The sequence below is a fragment of the Notamacropus eugenii genome, chromosome X (genome assembly GCF_028372415.1).
Source record: "Notamacropus eugenii isolate mMacEug1 chromosome X, mMacEug1.pri_v2, whole genome shotgun sequence".
NCBI lineage: Eukaryota > Metazoa > Chordata > Mammalia > Diprotodontia > Macropodidae > Notamacropus > Notamacropus eugenii.
Window position 1 is genome coordinate 97903310 of NC_092879.1, and position 18823 is coordinate 97922132.

General features: G+C 49.3%; 1 protein-coding gene across 10 annotated transcripts in view; it reads right to left on the reverse strand.

The window, feature by feature from the left end:
• Nucleotides 1–18823, reverse strand: part of PAK3 (p21 (RAC1) activated kinase 3) — a 76772-nt gene that overhangs the window by 13697 nt on the left and 44252 nt on the right. For 3 of the 10 annotated variants that reach the window (XM_072625739.1, XM_072625737.1, XM_072625741.1), the window contains exons 3-8: nt 11828–11928; nt 6949–6987; nt 6094–6247; nt 4241–4278; nt 2917–2988; nt 1203–1337 (exon numbers count right to left, since the gene is read on the reverse strand). In XM_072625739.1, the coding sequence (XP_072481840.1) occupies nt 1203–1337; nt 2917–2988; nt 4241–4278; nt 6094–6247; nt 6949–6987; nt 11828–11928 (539 nt within the window). The remainder of the gene's footprint in view (nt 1–1202; nt 1338–2916; nt 2989–4240; nt 4279–6093; nt 6248–6948; nt 6988–11827; nt 11929–18823) is intronic. The other 7 variants (XM_072625744.1, XM_072625746.1, XM_072625745.1 and 4 more) reach the window with 4 other exon arrangements.

Genomic DNA, 18823 nt, shown 5'->3' on the forward strand with positions numbered 1-18823 from the left:
TTTCTAAAGAGAAAGGGAGACTTCACACGGTTGGTCTCAAGTGATCTGGCTTTGGAAAAATCTGCTGACAACTGAAGTGGTCTGAGGTCCCTTCAACTGGTGATCTAGGAGCCCATCAGCCTCCTTCCACCTGTCATCAGAGAAGTGATAGACTATAGGTGTAGGATAAGGCATGCCATTACCTGACCTAAATGGGGAAGTTTAAAGGAGAGGGGGCACTATGTCCATCAGGAAGTGAAAACTATAGGGGCAGCTAGGTGAGGCAGAGGATAGAGCACCAACCCTGGAGGCAGGAGGACCTGAGTTCAAATTTGGCTTCAGATACTTGATACTCACTAGCTATGTGACCTTGGTCAAGTCATTTAACCCTAAGTACTCACCAAAGGGGGAAAAAACCATTAAGAAAACTTAAAAAAAAAAGATATGCTGGGTCAATAGCACCCCCAAATCCTTTTTCCCAGGCCCCCGTTCCTGCCTCTCTAGCAAATCCCCAAGTCTCCAGCCTCCCTGACTGGATATGACCTGGCCTGCAACTCCTACCCTTCCAGAATCCTTCTCAGCCTGCTCCAACCCATGCTGACCCCTTCCCTGCTCTGAGCACCAACAGATCTGAGTCTAAACCCCTGCTGGCTGTATGACCTTGGGAAAACCACTTAACATCACTTGGCCAACATTTCCTCATGTATTAACAAGGTATTTTACCTGCCATGTCTGATTTGTGGCCCACGACAACCCTGGGAGACGAATGGCCCAGACACTACTCTCTCCATAGCTCACTCGAGGAAACGCAGGCCTCAGAGGAGGGTGTCGGGAGAGAGTAACCAGCAAAGGGACAGATGGCCCACATTTGAGCTCTCACTCTCTTCCAGGAGCTTCTATCAGACCAGAAAGCCTCCCAGGACAGGCCCGGCAAGGGATCAGGTCTGTCATCAAAGGATCAGGCTAACCAAGGGCAAAGGGGCCCACCTCCCCCACCCCAGGAGCTGGCACTCTCCATTGGTGGGGGGAAGAAGCAGAATGGGTCACAGAGGAGCACTCAGTGCCACTGACTTCTAGCCCAGCTTCCTGTGGAGTGAGGCTACAAGCCCCTTGAGGACATGCTACTGCACATCCCTCAGCAGCCCTCTTCCAGTGAGTACTTCCACAGGCCTGGGGAGACTTCAGGAGGGGAAATACCTGTCAGGCAGCTTGGGGCAACTTACAGATTTTGTGTGCTCAGGGCGTGGTGCGATTACTGGTGGGGGCTCATTCTCCTCCTCCTCCTCCTCTTCCTCATCTTCATCCTCCTCTTCAGACACCGGGGGAGCCAAGGGAGGCTCTGACGCTGTTTTTGTACTCTACCAATGCAAACACCAACCAAGCATTCAGTATGAAATCATTCCCTATCTTTCTTCTTCTAATGGGGGCAATGACACATTTCAACAGACATGCTGGCCCATAGGCAGGAATTTTTTGCAAGTAGATTGACATGTCATTTTAACATTGGATTCAAAATATAGAATTAAAAAACATGTGAGCCAGAAGGGGACTTAGAGACCCCCAAGTCCACCCCCTTCCCAATGGACGAATCCCATTCACCACTATGAGACACAGTCTAGAGCAAGATTAAAAGAACTCCAAATACCTAAGTACAATGAGGTACACCTGGTCTTTCACAGTTCATAGAATGAGAGATTGTCAGAACTGGCAGGGACCTCAGAGACCCATGTTACAGAGGGGGCAAACTGAGGCCTAGAAAAGGAAGAGATTTGTCCAAGGACACAGAGCAAGTCAGTGCCAGAACTTTGGCATCCAGGTCTCCTGACTGCTATTTCAGGGCTTGTTCCACTGCAACATGTGCCCAAAGTACAGAGAGAGGCTAAATACAACAGAGTGTTTAAAACAACTAAGTAAAACAAATAGGTTACATTAAAAGGGAATTCTTTTTTCCCAGAAGGAAGCAACACAATTAGTTGTCTTTGAGTTTAAAAAGAGTGAAACTATTTGATATGGGAGGCAACATCAAGAAAGAGAAAAGAGTCCTGACCTGGAAGTCAGAAGACTTGGGTTCTAATCCCATGTCTGCAATTATGGGAGTGACTAGGGATAATAATATGGATAACTGTAATGAGAAGCACTTTCCCCTCCCTTGACCTCAGTTTCCTCCTCTGTAATATGAGAAGGGTTGGAGTAGAGGGTCTCTGAGGGCCCTTCTATCTCGAACAAACTTTGATCCCACCTTGCCAGTCTTCTCTCCTCCCCCTCCCCCCGGACTCTGCCACCTCTGTGCCCCACCTCCCCACGTGCTCATGCCCAACCCTGTCTGAGCTTGCTCAGTTGTGGATCCCTCTGATGCACACATTTAATATAGCATATTCTAACTCCCCAGGCTTGTGTTGAAGCTTCATGCCTTACCTAATGGGAGCTGGCTTTTACAGAGCTCTTGAAGACTTACACGGCATCTTGACAAATATTATCTAAATTGTCCCTTTCAACAATGCCAGGAGGCAAGTACTACGCGCATTACTATCCCTACTTTACAGATGAGGAAACCGAGGCTCTGAGAGATTGAATAATTTCTCCAAGGATATGCTCCTAGTCAGTCAGGAGAGGGATCTGAACCCAGGTCTCCCTGACTCCTGGTCCAGTGATCTTGCCTCTGCAATCACACTGCCTCAAAATCTGGCCTCTCACCCAGAGTAGGCACATTGTCGTATTGGCTGAATGACTGAATGACATTCTGTCATTCTATGAACCATGAAAGGTCAGCGAGCGGGGGTACCTTGTCATACTTAGGCGTTGGTGGTTTTCTCAACCTTGCTCTTAATTGTGTCTCATATTAGTGAGCAGGATGCCCCCATCACATCAGCAAGAAAGTGAACGAGATGGTCTCTCGGGTGCCATCCTCTGGCCGTATGGTTTGATTCCAATGTTTACCTGAGCCTTCACTCCCTCGGCAGCTGAGGTATCCAGGTAACAGAGGGAAGCTGGTCTTGGAATCAAAGTCTGCTGTGGATCATTGACAATAGCATCTTACCCCAGAGTGGCCTCCTTAACACAGGCCCTGATTCACCCCTAACAACTGCACTATTGCCATGCACTGGGGCTGTGAGTTTTGCGATGGAAATCAAACACATGCAAAGATGTGAAGGGCTGGCACAGGGCAGAGGAATCAGGCTCAATCTGCTTGGCCCTGGAGGGCAGAGCCAGGCCCAAAGGGGGCCCAAAGTGGGCAGGGGGGGCTCCAGGGGAAGAGATTTCGATTCAACCTCAGGAAAAACTTCCTAACAATCAGGGATGTCCAGAAATTGGCCAGGCTATGCCAGGAGGTAGTGATTTCCCCTTCACGGCCGGCCAGCTGACCACCTATTGGGAATGTTCGGCCCTACGTAGGAGGTTAGACTGGATGGCCTCTGAGGTCCATTCCAACTCTGAGAGTCCTGGGTCCTATGATAAACAATGCAATAGAAATAGGAAACAAGAAACGTGAATTTGTCAAACTGATTTCCAAATGCCAGCAGCAACCGACAGAGGGGTGGTGGGGTCCCTCTGGTCGCCCCCTTCTGGTAGGAGGCCAGAACATCAGAATGAATCAAGGGACATCTCTAAGATGCTAAAGTGTTGTCTCCAAGGGGGCCAATCAGAGTGCCTCAACCAGCCCCCTCTGAGCTCAGCTTTCCAGCTCCATGTATGCTAAGCTGGGATAATGGAGATATGGGCTCCGGCCTGGATCTACCAGACTTGGTATAGAACTTTGGACAAGTCCTCTCTCGGTCTCTGAGCACCTGCAGTAAAAGGGATCAGTCACCTCAAAAGACAGATGAGGTATCATGGTTGAGCCAGACAGCTATGGTGGACGGACCCATGTATTTGGTTCAACCACTTCCCTTTATAAAGGCAGGATGGAGCTTGTTGGGAAGGGCTAGTGATGCAAAAACATCAACTGAAAGCCCTGCTGAAAATATTACAAGAGAAAATAAGGGAATTGGACTAGATGGTGTCTAAAGTCCCTTCCAACTCTGCCATTCAGGTCCTCAGGCAAGGGCACGTCTGCAAGATTGTCAACCCCTGGCTGAGAACTACGGATGCTCCCCGGATACATGCCCCCATCTGGGCCTCACTAACTCCCTGATTGGACTCCCTGATCGCTAAGGGTTTTCCAAGCCCAGCCCTAAGGTCTTTGTGGTTCTACACCTAAAATCTTTTGTACCCGTCCCAGTAGACACGAAGAGGAGGCAGAACAATTCCAGTGGTAGCTTACCGAAGGGTGGGCTGCTAAGTATCCATGAGCACTTCTATCTGAAAGGAGCAAAAACAAAGCAGAGACGTCACTGAGCCCCTCTCCTCTGCAGAACCCCAGGACCACCACTGCAGGCCCTGCCCAGGATTCAAGACCAATGCAAAGGCAACCAAAGAAAGGTGCCTCCTTATCTAGCAGGGGTGGGGCACAGGGAGAAGGAGATACACAACAGGTACTTAATAAATGATTCCTCAATGTTGAGATACAGAGGGCAGAACCAGGAGCCATGAAGGGAAGGTATGGGGGGGAGGGGGCAGATCAGTGCTGGATATCAGGAGGAAGCTCCCGGTGACAGCCATCCCCAAGTGGCCTGGGCCACCTGGGCTGCCTAGGTCTCCTGGGCAGGAGTTTCCCCCCAACCCCTCCACCCCCACCCCCCCGGCTGATCGGGAGGGTGGACTCTGACCCCAAAGCTCTGACATGCCCACTTCAGCTTTCAGAGATTCCTGGGTCAGCTTGGCCCACCAGGTGGCCACATCCAAGCTTCCTTCACTCCCAGTATACTGAGAGGGGAGGGAGTGAGCCCACATTCACAAAGAAGTTCAGACTAGGGAGCTGGATCTGGCCAGCAGCCCCAAGGCCAGTGAGCACAATCCCCAGCCAAAACACATGGTGCCCAACAGCGGGTCAAGGCCCAGCCCACTCTGCCACTTAGGAGGTTCACTAATGTCGAAGCACTAGTCAGCTTCCCCCATTCATGGCTCCTGGCTCTTCCTGAGCTGAATCCCTGCTCCCTGGGAGAGCGCCTCTGGGTGCTCCCTTCTCCGGGCTCGCCAGCCTCTGATGGCCTGATCCTCTCTCCAGCCTGCCATCCTTTTTCCTTCTCTCATCACCCACCAGGGTGAGAGGGATATGCAGGTCTGTAGCAGCAGGCAGGGACAGAGAGAGGCTAAGAGAATAAGGCAAATGGACAAAGGAGAGCCCCTGAGGGTGGAAGAGCTGTGGATCAGAGTGGTTAAGAAGGGCATGGCCCCACATAAGCAGAAAGGAAGGCAGGACCAGTCATAGATTCAGGGGAGTGATGCTCAACCAGAATTCCCGCCTCTCAGCAAACAGGCTTTGAATTAGAGGGGTCAGCCATGGCCAAAGTGTCAGCTTCTTTCGCTTCATGAGGGCTGTATTGAGGAGAGGGGTCATTATCAGGGAATGACAGTGATATTACTGGGGAGAAGATTCAATAAAACCTTTGAACAAAGTTCCCAGAGCTGCTTGGGGTACACCTTGGCCAGGAGGACCTCATGAAAGGGCCTCAGGAGAGATGCTGAGAGAAGGGGTCCTCCAAGGCTCTTCACATCCAGGCCTGTCTTCTGTGCTGGGGGCCCACATCATCCCCCCACAGAATTCCCTGAGCCACAAGCTCCACAAGTGGCCACCCAGCCTCCCCCCTCCACACACCCAAAGGCAGCTTGGGTCCCGCTGGGGGACAGCTCTCACTGCCAGTAGGACTCTCTTGACATGGAGCCTCAAATTTTCCTCTGCAACTTTCCCCATTTTTCAGGTTCATCCCTAAAATGGAGCCCCAGAGAAGTGAAAGGACTAACCGAGGCCAGGTACGCACAGCAGTCAGCCCAACTACTAGGTTGCAGGACTTCTGACCATGTTCTTAGGAGGAGGATGGGAAGCTGGGAGCCTCAACCCACCACCCTGGAAGCACAGCCTTATGGAGAGGGGAGGTCAGGAAGCTCACTCTGACCTTAGGAGGCACTGAGGCTCCCTCCTCCCCACCCAAAGTAGGTTGCACACCTGTCCCTCCTGCCCCGCCCCCAGGGTCCTCTGGGCAGGGCCCTTGGACCCTCCAAGGAGAGGCTGCTCACCTCCAGAAGTAAAGCTCATGTATTTCTGATTGTTCGCTGTCTCCTTGGAGTCATAGAACTTGAGGACGTCCAGCACAGCCTGTGGATTCCTCTTCTGTTCCAGCTTCGTGATGTTGGATGTCTGAAGAAGCCTCGCCCACTGCTCAGGGATTCCCTGCAGAGCAACCAGGGGGACTCACCGTTGTCGTTGCTGTCCTCATCATCGTTACCATGGTTCTCCTCATTGTGACCCCCACCAGCAGCAGCAGCAGCAGGGGTGGCGGAGGCAGTGGCAGCAGCAGCGGCAGCCATTCCGAGAGAGAAAGAGCTCCAGGTTCCCAGACGGCAGCCCAGCTCTGGGCACCTCGGCTCAGTTGGCTTGGGGATGGGGCGCAGGGAAGCCAGGGGGCAAAGGGGAAGCAAAGGGAAGCCCGGGGCAGGGGTCCTGAGCCCATGCCAATACTGCTCTTTGGCCAGAGAGCCCAACCCCAACTTCCCTCTCTTCCCCTTCCCCCCTCCTTCGACTTCTGCCTTAGGGAAATGATGGGGTGAAGTGGGGGGCCCCAGGTAGCTCTGAGCTTAGAATTAGAAACAGTACAGCCAGGGTCAAAGCCATACTGAGAGCCTTCAGAGCCCTGCTCCCTGCAGTGCCACATCAGAGGCCAGATGCTGCCCCATGCTTCCAGCCCTCAGCACACTGGATGAGGCCTCCACCAGCAGCCCTGGCAAATGGAAGGACTGATGCAGCCCGCTGGCCTTGTCACAAGGGCGGGCTCTCTGGGGGGGAGGGGAGGGCGGCAGCACTTTGGTTTGGAAACAATTCCAGCTGCAAAGCAACTCAATTCAACTCAATAAAGATAATTATCAAGCACCTACTATGTGCAGGGCCCTGGGCTCAGTGCTCGGTCTCCCCATCTGTAAAATGAGGGGTTCACACTCAATTGTGAGCAGCAGATCAGAGGGCTAGAGGTCATGACCGCAGAAGTCATCTCGTCCAACCTGTCATCTTACAGAGGAGGAACCTGAGGCCCAGAGATGGAAAGTGACCCCAGGCCCCACCTCCAAGCCCAGCTGGAGGGCCTGGAAGCCTGTCCTTGTCCTCCTTCTCTGGGCTGCCTCAATTTCCTCCCCTGCAAGATGACAAGGTTAGACCAGATCATCTCTGAGGCTCCTGTCAACTCCAACATGCAATGACCTCTGACCCTGGAGAAACCCGTGCCAGGGAGGGAAAAAAGGGAGCACTGGGCACCTCCCAAGTTTGGCAGTAACGAGCACAAGGAGAATCCAGCCAAGCAGCTCTGTGCTTCTCCAGAATCCAAGACCCTGCCAGATGGAAGGATGCTTGGAGATCATTGAGCCTAGCCCCTTCCTGGGACCCAAACCAGAAAAGTGACCACCGGCCACCAAACCAAAAGGGAAGACTCACTGCTTCCTGCCTTCTTATCATCCAGGATGTAAAACCTCAGATCCTACCTTGACCAGGAAACTGAGTCCCTGGGAGCTTAGGTGGCTTCCCCAGCTCAGAGGGAGCAGAGATAGGACCAGGGCCCCTTGGCCAGTGGCCTGCTGCCTCTTCTGCCCAGCCTGAAGCCCAAAGCGGGCAAGCGGTTTACCCCAAATCACTCAGCTGAGAAGCCCAGCTCCACCCACCAAGGTTCCCCAGCCCCATTTCCAACTAGAAGATGAAAACAAAACAACCAATGCCCAGGAGAACAGCCCTGGCTGCATCCTGCTTCACATGATAGATGGTCAAAGGATAACTGTATCCCTGGCATATGGAGACAAATGTTTACAAAATCAGACACTTGGTGCTGGCAGGGACCGCCCCCTCCCAGAGGGCATCTGAGCCACTCAGCAGCGCAAGAATCTCCTCTCTGGCATCCCTACCCTCTCCTTGACTTGGATACCTCCAGGGATGGAGAACTTACCACCCTATGACGCAGCCTGCTCTCACTTGTGAATTGGTCATTCTAATGGTTAAAAAGTATCCCCTTACAGCAAGCTGAAGGTTGCCTCTGTCTCTGTCTCTCCCACCTGTTGCTCCTAGCCTCACCTCAAGAAAGCAAGAGACGACCAATCTTTCTTTCACATGACAGGCTTCTAAATACTTCCCTTCTCCAGACTAAACAGGCCCAGTTGTCTTTGTCCTCACATGGCATGGACTCCAGCCCCCCCCCCCCAACCTGACTGCCCTCTGGTAGACCCTCTTCTAGCTCATCATCGTCCCTCCTAAACAGCAGCACCCCCTGCTGAACGCTGGCTCCATCTCTGACCTACCCAGGGCAGAGGATGCTGGGCCTCCAGCTCCCTGAGAGCTGGCCTTCTCTTGATGTGGCCTAAGAGAGCATTAGCTCATACATCTGGCTGCCACATCACATGCTTCTGACTCATAATCAGCATCCCAAGTCCCCACAGGCGAAAGTAAGGTAGGCTGGGGGCTCTGGTAACTCTCATCTCTAAACACAGGGAGTAGAAAGGCCCATTTCCCGCACAGTAGCTTTGAAAGGCAGCTATGTCTCCAACGGTAGAGAAGCCTTGTGCAGCCCACCTGATTCCACAGGCCTGGCCTTGCCCCTTCATTCTGGAATCCGAGGCCCCTCTCAATTGGGCTCTGAGTCAACTCCAGTTCATGGAAATCAATACCTCCGAATCCCCCAATTGTACCTCTCGTCTCTAGACTTCTCTCACTTTCCTCCTTTATGGGCCTTCTCAGCGAACCCTGCAAGCCTCCTGCTTCTTTTCTCTCCTCAGATGCTCCTCTGACACTTTGTGGCCCAGCAAACCTGCATTGTAGCACTCTCTCATTCCTCACCTTTGTAATCCCAGTGCTGAGTACAGGGGCTTACACACAACAGGGGCTTCCTCAACATTTGTTGACTTGAACTGAGTTGAGTCTTAATGCCACCCCCACTAGTCTTGCTCTGAGCACAGGTGCCACCACTCCCTTTGGTTCGAGAACCCAAAGCTAGATGCCCACATGGGTCCCCAAGGGAGGGTTCCAGGCCAAACTGGTGGCAAGAGGCCGGCTAAAATGTCAAGTTGCCCACATTCTCAGCCTAAGGTAGGGCAGCTCTTAGGGGACCAGGGCACAGCCAGGCACTTTGGAGGAAAACACAAGAGAATATGTGGCCACAATAAGGCTTGCCATTTCAGAGGTATTTTCCAGACACAATCTCATAACCCTGTGAGGTAGGTGCTATTATTGTCCTCATTTTACAGAAGAGGAAACTGAGGCTAGGAAAGGAGTAACTGGCTCCAAAACCCAGTTCTTCCTAGACCACCCCCGTAGCCACCACACCCCACTGCTGACCCAAGCCTGCTCCTAATCTGACCTTAGAACTAGGATAATCCCATGAGGGCCCATAGAGAGATCCCTCCTGATGGGGCCCCAAATGAAGACAGCCAAGCTAGACTTACAAACTACAGTGTGGTCCAGTGTAAAGACTTTTGGACTGGGAAGAGTCAAGTTTTGGATTAAAACCTTAGCTCTGACCCTCACTTGCTGTGTAACTCTGGGCAAGTTACTCCCCTTCTCTGGGCCTCAGTTTGCTCATCTGTAAAAAGGAAAATTTTCAATGTGCTCTGCTTGCTCAGGCTATGGTTCAGAGTACTTTCCAAACCTCCCAGGGCCAAAGAAAAAAGAGTTCTGCTCCCAATCTTTGGAACCATCAGAATCAAGTTACAGAAGTGAATGCCCCACACCATCACCCAGCTAGGGGTCCAGTTTAGCACTCTGACGTCACAGAACCACAGACTTAGCCAGCCAGAAGGACCCTTAGGGAGCCTGTGTAGGTCCACAAAGTGTTGTGCCCAGCTCAGTCCACTGAAGTAGGCACTCCAGGGATTATTAGGCCCATTTTTCAGAGGAAGAATCGAGGCCAAGGGCAGGGAAGTGACTTGCCCAGGGATTACAGGACAGGAAATGGCAAAGGCCAGAGCGACTCCAGGTGCCATCCCATGCTTCCCCTCCTGCAGCTGCCCGGCAGGCTCTGGGAACTAGATTGGAAGCGGGGGTCTAGGTCTGAGTCTTGCTCTGCCAGCTATTAGTTGAGGGGCCTGGAGCAATGCTCTTGCCCTCCCTAGATCTATTTTCTGTATTTAAAGTAAAGGAGTTAGACTAGAACTCCATGACCCCTTCTGGCAGTAAATCTATGATTCCCATGATCCCTTCTGATTCATTCACTCCTACTGACAGGAAGGTCCCTGGCAAGGTCTAAAGATCTGGATAATAGTAATTATAAGAATAGCTTTCTCGTTTCTGTATTGCTTCTTCACAATCCCCCCAGGAGAACAGATGAGGAAACTGAGGCTCAGAGTTATCCCAGACTATCAGAGCTGGAAAGAATCTTTGCCATCACCTCAACCAGTTCTAATGTCTTTGACATCCTCTCCTGTGTGTGGGATGGACATCCAGGTTTCTACCTCTGCCACTGAAATCCTTCCCTTCTGGCCCAGCCAGCTTGGATGCCTCCTCATCCATAAAACTCTTCCTCATAGCACCCCCAGCAAGCTCCAACATTCGAGCTAGTCTGGCCAACTCCTCCTACTCATTCACTGACTTGGCTTATTGTTAGTTTGCGGCCATGTCTCCACTTTTTCTCCCCTCATGGTTTTAAACAAGAACTATGTCTTCTCAGCTCCATTTTCCCTTGCTAGTCCTGGCACAGGGTGTTGCACATAATAAGCACTTAATAAATGTGAATTGAATTGGCCTCAGTTTACCCATTTGCAAAATAAGGAGTTTGGCCACTGAGGTCTGTTTTAGCTCTGATTCTGTGATAACAGCAATCCAGGTGCCTACTGGGATGGAAGATGATGGTCTGTTGCCCTGGGGATCTATTTCCCAGCACCTCTCTCCTGTCCTGCCATCTATCATGCAAAGTTACCAGATCCAAAAGTCATGCAGTCCCTCGAATCTCCTATCCTGTTTGAGCCCCAGAAATATGCAAGGAGAGACTGAGACATGTATCTAAGACTGTCTAGAGCAGGGGTGGGCAAACTCTGGTCCACCACCTGCTTTGGGATAGCCTGGGAGTTAAGGACGCTTTTTCCATTTCGGTAAGGCCCATGAGCCATCTTTGCCAACTCCTGATCTGGAGTGTTCTGGGCATGGAAGGGAGCAGGAAAAAAGAACAAGGGAAGATGGGGGAGGACTGTGGCAGGCTCAATTTTCAGCCAGCAGAAGGAAGAGTTGTCTGAAAATAGAATGTGCTCCCTCTGTGGATAGTGGGCTCCCCTATCCTTGGACAGATCGAGGAGCCATTATTTGAGGACTCCAAGCTATACTTGGAGGCACTGGCAGGCTGGCAGTAGAGTAGAAGGGCCTGGAAGAAGTAGCCCTTCTCCTTGCCAAGGCCCTCCCTTGGAGCTGTCTCCCTAGTCCCATCCCTTTTCATTGATGGATGTACTATATCTTGTTTCTCCCTGTCTTCTAGTACCTTCCCTGAGGCCTACAAGCCTGCAAAGGTCTCTTCCACCCTGAGGTGGGGGGTGGGATGGAATCCTCCACTGGGCCCAGCATCCCTCAAGCTATTGTCCAATATCTGTCCTCTCTCATCCTGCCAATTTCTTAGCATTGTCTAAATGCCTCCACTTCCCCATCTCCCATTCACTTTTCAATCCCCTTCCATCAAAGTCCAGGCTATCATGCATCCTAGAGTATTATGGGGGATAAACTGAAACCTGAGCAGTTCAAGTCCACAATGAGGTGTGCTCTGAAGGGAGGGGAGCAGGAAGATGGGAAGGAATCACTTACGGTGAATTCCCCAGTGACAGCATCAAATCCCACATGAATTGTATGCTCAAAATCAGAAGGAAGCGATATCTCTGGTCGTTCCTTTTCTTTCTTCTTATTGGCTAGAGGAAAGAAAAAGAGAAAGGCCAGGGGCTGACTATTGGCCATGACCAAGCAGCATCACATAGGAATAGAGAATGTGGGCTAAAAGGAGTCTTAGAATATCTAATGGTAGAACATGGAAAGTTGAAACTGGAATGCCATGAGAAGAAGGAATCTAACTAGAAAACCAAAGGCTCAAGTGGGAAAGGACTTGCACAAGGTCACACAAGAAACAAGTTTCTCTTGTTTGAATCTGATGATATCTCTGACCAGGAGGACTGACCTTTACCTAAGTCAAGCAGTCTTGCTGTTAAAAATCACTAGAAATAATAAATTTGTGAGTCTCTAAAGATGAGTTTTTCAGCATAGCTAAAGATTATCATAATCAACTCTCTCTACAAATCAAGGTAGATTTTTGAGTAATAATGATCTTAGAATCTCTAAGTTAGAGGGGAGTTCAGAGGGCATTTCTGATGACCCCCACCTGAATGAGAATCCCCAAACTGATATCTCTGCCCCTTATACTGCCTTCTCTCTAGGTTTTCAGGACACACACACTCCCATTCTCCTCCTCCCTCTCGGACCACTCCTCCTCAGTCTCCTTGACTGGCTCCTCCTCCAGATCACACCCCCATATAGTGGGTGTTCCCCAGGTGTCTGTCCCAGACCCTCTACTGTTCTTTCTCTCTCCTACTTCGAGGGGGATCTCCTCAGCTTCTGTGGATCAAATGACCATCTCAATCCTGATGATTCTCACATCTATCCATCCTGCCCCAAACTCTCTGCTGGCCTCCAATCTTACATCTTCAACTGCCGTCCAGACATCTCCAAAGGGATATCCAGCAGACAGTTTAAACTCAGCATATCCAAAACAGAATCGATGATCTTCCTCTCTAAACCCTACCCCCACCCCCACCTTCCCTATTATTATTATATTATGTCAGGGGGCATCCCCACCCTCCACCAAGACCCTCAGTCTCACACCCAACGAGTCAGCTTGGACTCCTCCCTCTCTCTTGCCCCCCAGATCCAAGCTGTGGCCAAGGCCTGCAGATTTCAGCTCTGCAGCCTCTCAAACATGCCCTCCCCCCGACACTGCCACCCCCTGATATGGGCTCTCATCACTTCACACCTGGATCATTGTCATATCTGCTGGGGGGAGGAGTTACTCCCCATTCTAATCTACCTTCCATTTGGTCACTTAAGTTCAGGTCTGGTCATGTGAACCCCCATCCCAGTCAATAAACTCCAGTGACTCCCAACCACCTCCACAAACAAATTCCAAATGCCCTTCCTAACCTGTCTCATCTTCCCTTCTTATACCTCAGTCCCTGGCTATTCCATGAACAGAACCCTCTCAATTCCACACCTGGAGTATTTGACTCTCCCTCCTCCACTCCAACCACCGACCTCTCTGGCTTCCTTTAAGTCCCAGCTCAAATCCCACGTGCTCCAGGAAGCTTTTTCCCTCTTCATTTCAGTGTCTTCCTTCTGTTAGTCAGTTCTTGCTTGGTATATATTTGGATGCATGTCATCTCTCCTATTGGATTGCAAGCTCCTCAAGACAGGCAGTGTCTTTGCCTGTTTGTGCAAACCTGGCATTTAGCAGGTGCTTAATAATTGCTGATTGATTGAAATGTCTAAGAATAACAACAGTAACTCTCCATCCTTGGTGGAGAAAGCAGCTCACACAGCCACTCAATCAAAGGGCCCCCCCAACCCCACTTCACCTTCAAGGTTTTGCATCATCCCCTTTCTTTTTTAAAAAATTTAATTAATTTATTTGTTTTCAGTTTTCAAAGATCACTTCCATAAGTTGTAAATTTTATCCCCTTCCCTCTCTCCTCCCTCCCCAAGAGAGCATGCAGTCTGATACAGGCTCTACACATACATTCCTATTAAACACATTTTCACATTAGTCATGTTGCATAGAAAAATTGAAATGAATGAGAGAAACCATGAGAAAAAACAAACCCAAACAAAACATAACACAAGAGAGGATAGTCTGCTTCATTCTGCATTCTGATTCCATAGTTCTTTCTCTGGATGTGGATGACATTTTGCCTCAAGAGTCCTTTGGAAATGTCTTAGATCCTTGCATTGCTGTGAAGGGTTAAGTCTATCAAAGTCAGTCCTCGAACCCTGGGGTTGTTACTGTGTGCGATGTTCTCCTGGTTCTGTTCATTTCACTCAGCATCAGTTCATACAAGTCTTTCCAAATGATTGTCCCCTTTCTTTCCTCCCTCTATTCCTGTCCCACCCCTCCTCCTCCTCCTCTCAGAACCAGGCTTCTCCTGCCTTCCAAGGTGCCAATCCAATACTCTCAGCCAAATCATGGGCAAATGGGAGACCTTGCTCCCCCAATTCCTATGCTACACACATGCATGTGAAAACAGGAGACAAGAAATTCTACTCATGTGGTCTTTCTGTTACACCATATAAACTGGTATGAATTGGATTCAGTATACAAATGTACAGCCTATAGTCTGGTATCAAGTGGGAAAAAACAAAATAATCACAACTCATTTTTCTACGTCACTCATGACATTCTACAAAGCATATTCTTCCCAACAAGCCTGTGAGGGAAACAGGATCAGGATTATCATCCCCTTTATATAGAAGAGGAAATTTGAGTCTCTGAGTGGGAAAGTGACTTGCAAAGGGTCCACCAGTCACTAAGTCTCCAACTTAAGATTCGAACTCAGGTCTTCTGAGTTGAATACAATACTGGTCAACATATAGGTTGCCTGTCCTTGGCACCCCTCACTCCCTGACAAATCTAGCATCTCTACAACCTGACTAAGGTCTAAAGTGGGGATTTAAATCTTATCAATTTTCAAGAAATCGATGATAAGGAATAAGCCATCTTTATCTGAAATGAAAGAGATGTTGTCTCAAAAAGGTTTCACAGAAAAGATGCATGCAATCATGAGTGTGTGTATGTGTGTGTGTGTGTGTGTGTGTGTGTGTGTGTGTGTGTGTGTGTGTGTGTGTGTGTGTAATGAATCCTCCCCTGGAATTCTCTCCCTCCTAATTCAGGTGGACTTGAGCTCCGCGAACTCCTGCGGAACTGGGCAGACTTTAACTACAACCCTTTGATGGTGACAGATAAAGCAGCCTAGCTGAGACCTGAGAAGGATAAGCTTAGATCAGTGGAAGGGCCCATGCCATGGACCTTTGGGGATACTGAAGCACATAACTGATATGGAAAAGATCTGTTCAGGGGCTGCCCCCTCAAAGAAGTCTGAAAGTGTGCTGTCCCTCAAGCTGGGTAATTTGCCTCCTCTGATCCATATAAGAAGGCCTTGGGATTCTCCTAGCCCATTTGCTCTGCACCCTTCTGTCGTGGCCAACTTACTTGTTCATGCATTCCTTTGTTCATTCATTAACTCATCAAATGCTTATTAAGTACCTGAGGGGCCTTGAACTGGGCTCCAAGAGAGGTAAAAACATGAAAGAACTTTGTCTAGAATGGGAGGGGGGCTTCACTCATCAAATCACCAAAGTGCTTACCATGTCCAGAACCCTAGGAGCTCCCTGAAAGAGACACAAAGTATAGAAAAGACTCAGTCCATGCCTTCATGGACTCACCACCTAGCAGCGGGTGGGACACAGGGTCAACACAGAGAGCTACAGGGCACAACATTGCATGATTAAGTGTCAGGCACAATGACCAGTCCCAAGATTAGAGGCCAGATGTTGAAGAGTTCCTTCTGGGAGACAAGAGAGGTTGAACGCAGCAAGAACTGCCCCATGTGCTGATGGATTTGGAATAGCTGTTGGTCTTTGTTCCTCTGTTACAAGAAGCCATTTCATTGTGGGGGTGGATAGAGTCATTAAGAAATAAAGATTATAGAAACGGGGCCATGAAGAAAACATAAGTGTGTTTGGGAGGTGCAAACAATATTCTATGTAGAGTCCAAAGGGAAAGGTTGTTCGTGGTCAGGGGGAGTGAGGAGGTTGGGAGTTGGGCTGGAAAGGATGGAATTCCAAGGTAAAGAAGGAATGAAAGACATTCCAGCAATAAGGAAGAGTATAAGCAAAGACAAGAAAATGAGGCCCATAGGCCATAGAGTACTCTAGTGGAGAGGCAACTTTGAGACCACAGAGTGAATGAATCTAAGGTGCTAAAGCTAGCGAGGCGGGACAGCACCAGACTGTGGAGGAGGCTTCAAATGTCACACCAGAGCTGACTCAATGGGCAACAAGGTGCTGCTCAAGAGTGTAGAGTGGCACGGTCCCATCTCTGCAGAAGGGTATGAAGGCCTAACTCACTCATGTTATATACAATGATGTAAGCTCCTACAGGATAAGCTAGAATAAGGTTTTCATCTTTGCAGAGCTTTTCCACAACAGTCCAAAACTATTCATTTAATTTTGATGTAGACTAGCAACTATTCAGCATCAGGTATCTACACCTAGTAGACAATTAAAAGCATTGGTGGAAATGGAATGAACTCTGGACTTGGTCTTGACAGGTAGCCATCTAACATCCTGCACTGGGGTAAAGACTTTTGCTGTATTCTCTCCCAGGATCACCCAGGTCCAACTTCTCCTGTACTATTACCTTTAGGGGTCTGAGCTCCCAGCGGGCATCAGTCTACCGTATTCCCAAGGCTCCAACTAGATTGGTGCATCTTGGCAAAGAAAGTCAATCACTTCCGACCTCCTGAGCTCACCAATGAAGAAGAGAAGATTTGATGTGTCCAGGAAATTGCAGAGTCGGAGATGGAAGAGGCCAGGGTCCCTTGCATGGAAGTGTGCTTAGGGGGAAGAGGGACAGAAGTTGTAAGAAGACTACAATGGTGGGAGGGTAGTGGATGGTGAAGACATGTAAAAGTCAAACAGAGGATTTGTGATCAATGGAATAATGAATCAATGAGAGAGATATAAAAGGATTGCCTTGCTGCAGGGAGGGCCCAGTTGAGATTATATAACAAATTTTTAGTGGATCTAGCTCTTTTCAGTAGCATATGAGTAGAAGCAAAGGCTGTAGATGGTGGAAGAAATCCAAGGTTGGGGCTTGACAAGATGCAATCAGCAACAGGGCATCAGGGCACAAAGGACTTGAGTGTAGAAGACAGTATAGAGTTAAACTGGTGCCTCAAGATAGGGAGAGGATGAGAATACAGCTGGTGAAAGGGTAAGGGCCTGGGAAAAAACTGAGGGATAGAGGAAATGGAGGTCACAGGGAGGATAAAGAATAGAGGGAAAGATGGAATGATAAAAAAAAAACCACATTAAGATCTGATAAAGGAATTTCATGAACATGGAGGAGGAACATTGTGAGTGATGCAAAATCAAGGGTATGACCATCTTGGAGTGTAGTCGAGGGTGGGGTGGAGGAGGAGGCCAGGGGAAATAAGCAAGCTGGACAGTTGGAGGAATATGGCCTCCAGGGTGACAGGAAGTCCTGAAGCAGAATCTCAATGACCTTCTGTTATGGCATCTAAATTTCCTTCCAACTTTGAGCTTTGGAGGGGTCACAGGAGGTAGGTTTGGGCATGAAAGAATGAAGAACTTCCTACTAATCAGATATGTTCTACAATGCAATGGGCTGCCTGTAACTGAGAGTGGTCAAGCAGGGCCTGAATCCCAATGACAGGCTGGACTAGGCATCTCAGAGTCCCCTTCTTGCAGGTTTGAAGACTCACACCCACCCACTCCCTGCCAGGGAAACTCATCTCTCACATTACCATCACATCAGTGAGCAAAGCAGGCCTGTAGAACAGGAAGGAAAATCACATTTGTTTTTCTCCCCTTTTCCATCTTCTCTTGTATGGATAAAGCCCTCCAATGATGAGCTCTCCTCGTAGATGTGACATAGTCATTTACATCATAGTCATGCCCTTGTCTGCTCTCTTACGAGATCATGAAGTCCTTGAGGACAGGGACCAATTGTGCTACATCTTTGTACTAATAGATAAATCAACTAATAAGGAACAAACTGGGGGTGTTAGCCTAGAACAGGGACGACTTGGGCTTTGGGAATGGGGGATGCACTCTCTGCATTCCAGTATCTGAAGAACTGGCACTGAGATGAGGGATTAGGCTTTGCACACAGTCAGCATTTCATAAAAATTTGTCGAATTCATGAGTAAATGCATGGTGAGTGTTTAGCCTATTATAAACTAGAAGGGTGGGCCACCCACATGGTAGTCACCTTTGAATATCTGAAGGGTTAATACGGGGAAGAGAAAACAGACTTAGCATTCTAGGACCAAGAATCTGGAACTCCAAAGACTCTCAGAGGCCAGCTAATCCAAGAGAGGAAACTAAGGCCCAGAGTGGGGGAGTGACTTAGCCCAAATTAGAACACAGGTTCTAAGTGACAGAGTCAGGTGTCAGATGTCAAAGCCAGCCCCGCCCCATCCCTTTCCACTTTACCAATGTCTAAAGAATATGCTGGATCCCTGGGCATCACATAAGGTTCACAGTTCACTATACTTCCTCACCTATCTTAGGGGTATAAAGGGATAAGCACTGATATGGCACCTACTATGTGCCAGGCACTGTGCTAAGCACTTTTACAAATATGATCTCATTTGATCCTCATGACAACCCTGGGAGGCAGTGGCTGCTACTATCCCCATGTTGCAATTGAAGAAACTGAAGCAGACAGAGGTTAAGTGACTTGTCCATGTCACATAGCCAGGAAGTGTCTGTGCTTGGATTTGAACAGTGGTTTTCCTGACTCTAGGCCCAGGGCTCTATCTACTGCTCCACTCACCTTATACTTAGCACCCTCCAGCAAAACACATAGAACACCCCAGACATGAGCCCTGGCCCCTCATGGGCTCAGCTCTCTAGTACCAATCCTACTGCTTCCTCTTCTCCCAAAGCATCACTCACTAGAAAAGAGGGGTGCCCCTGGAAGGGGAGACTTTGTAGTCAATAGGTGCTGAATTCATGTTT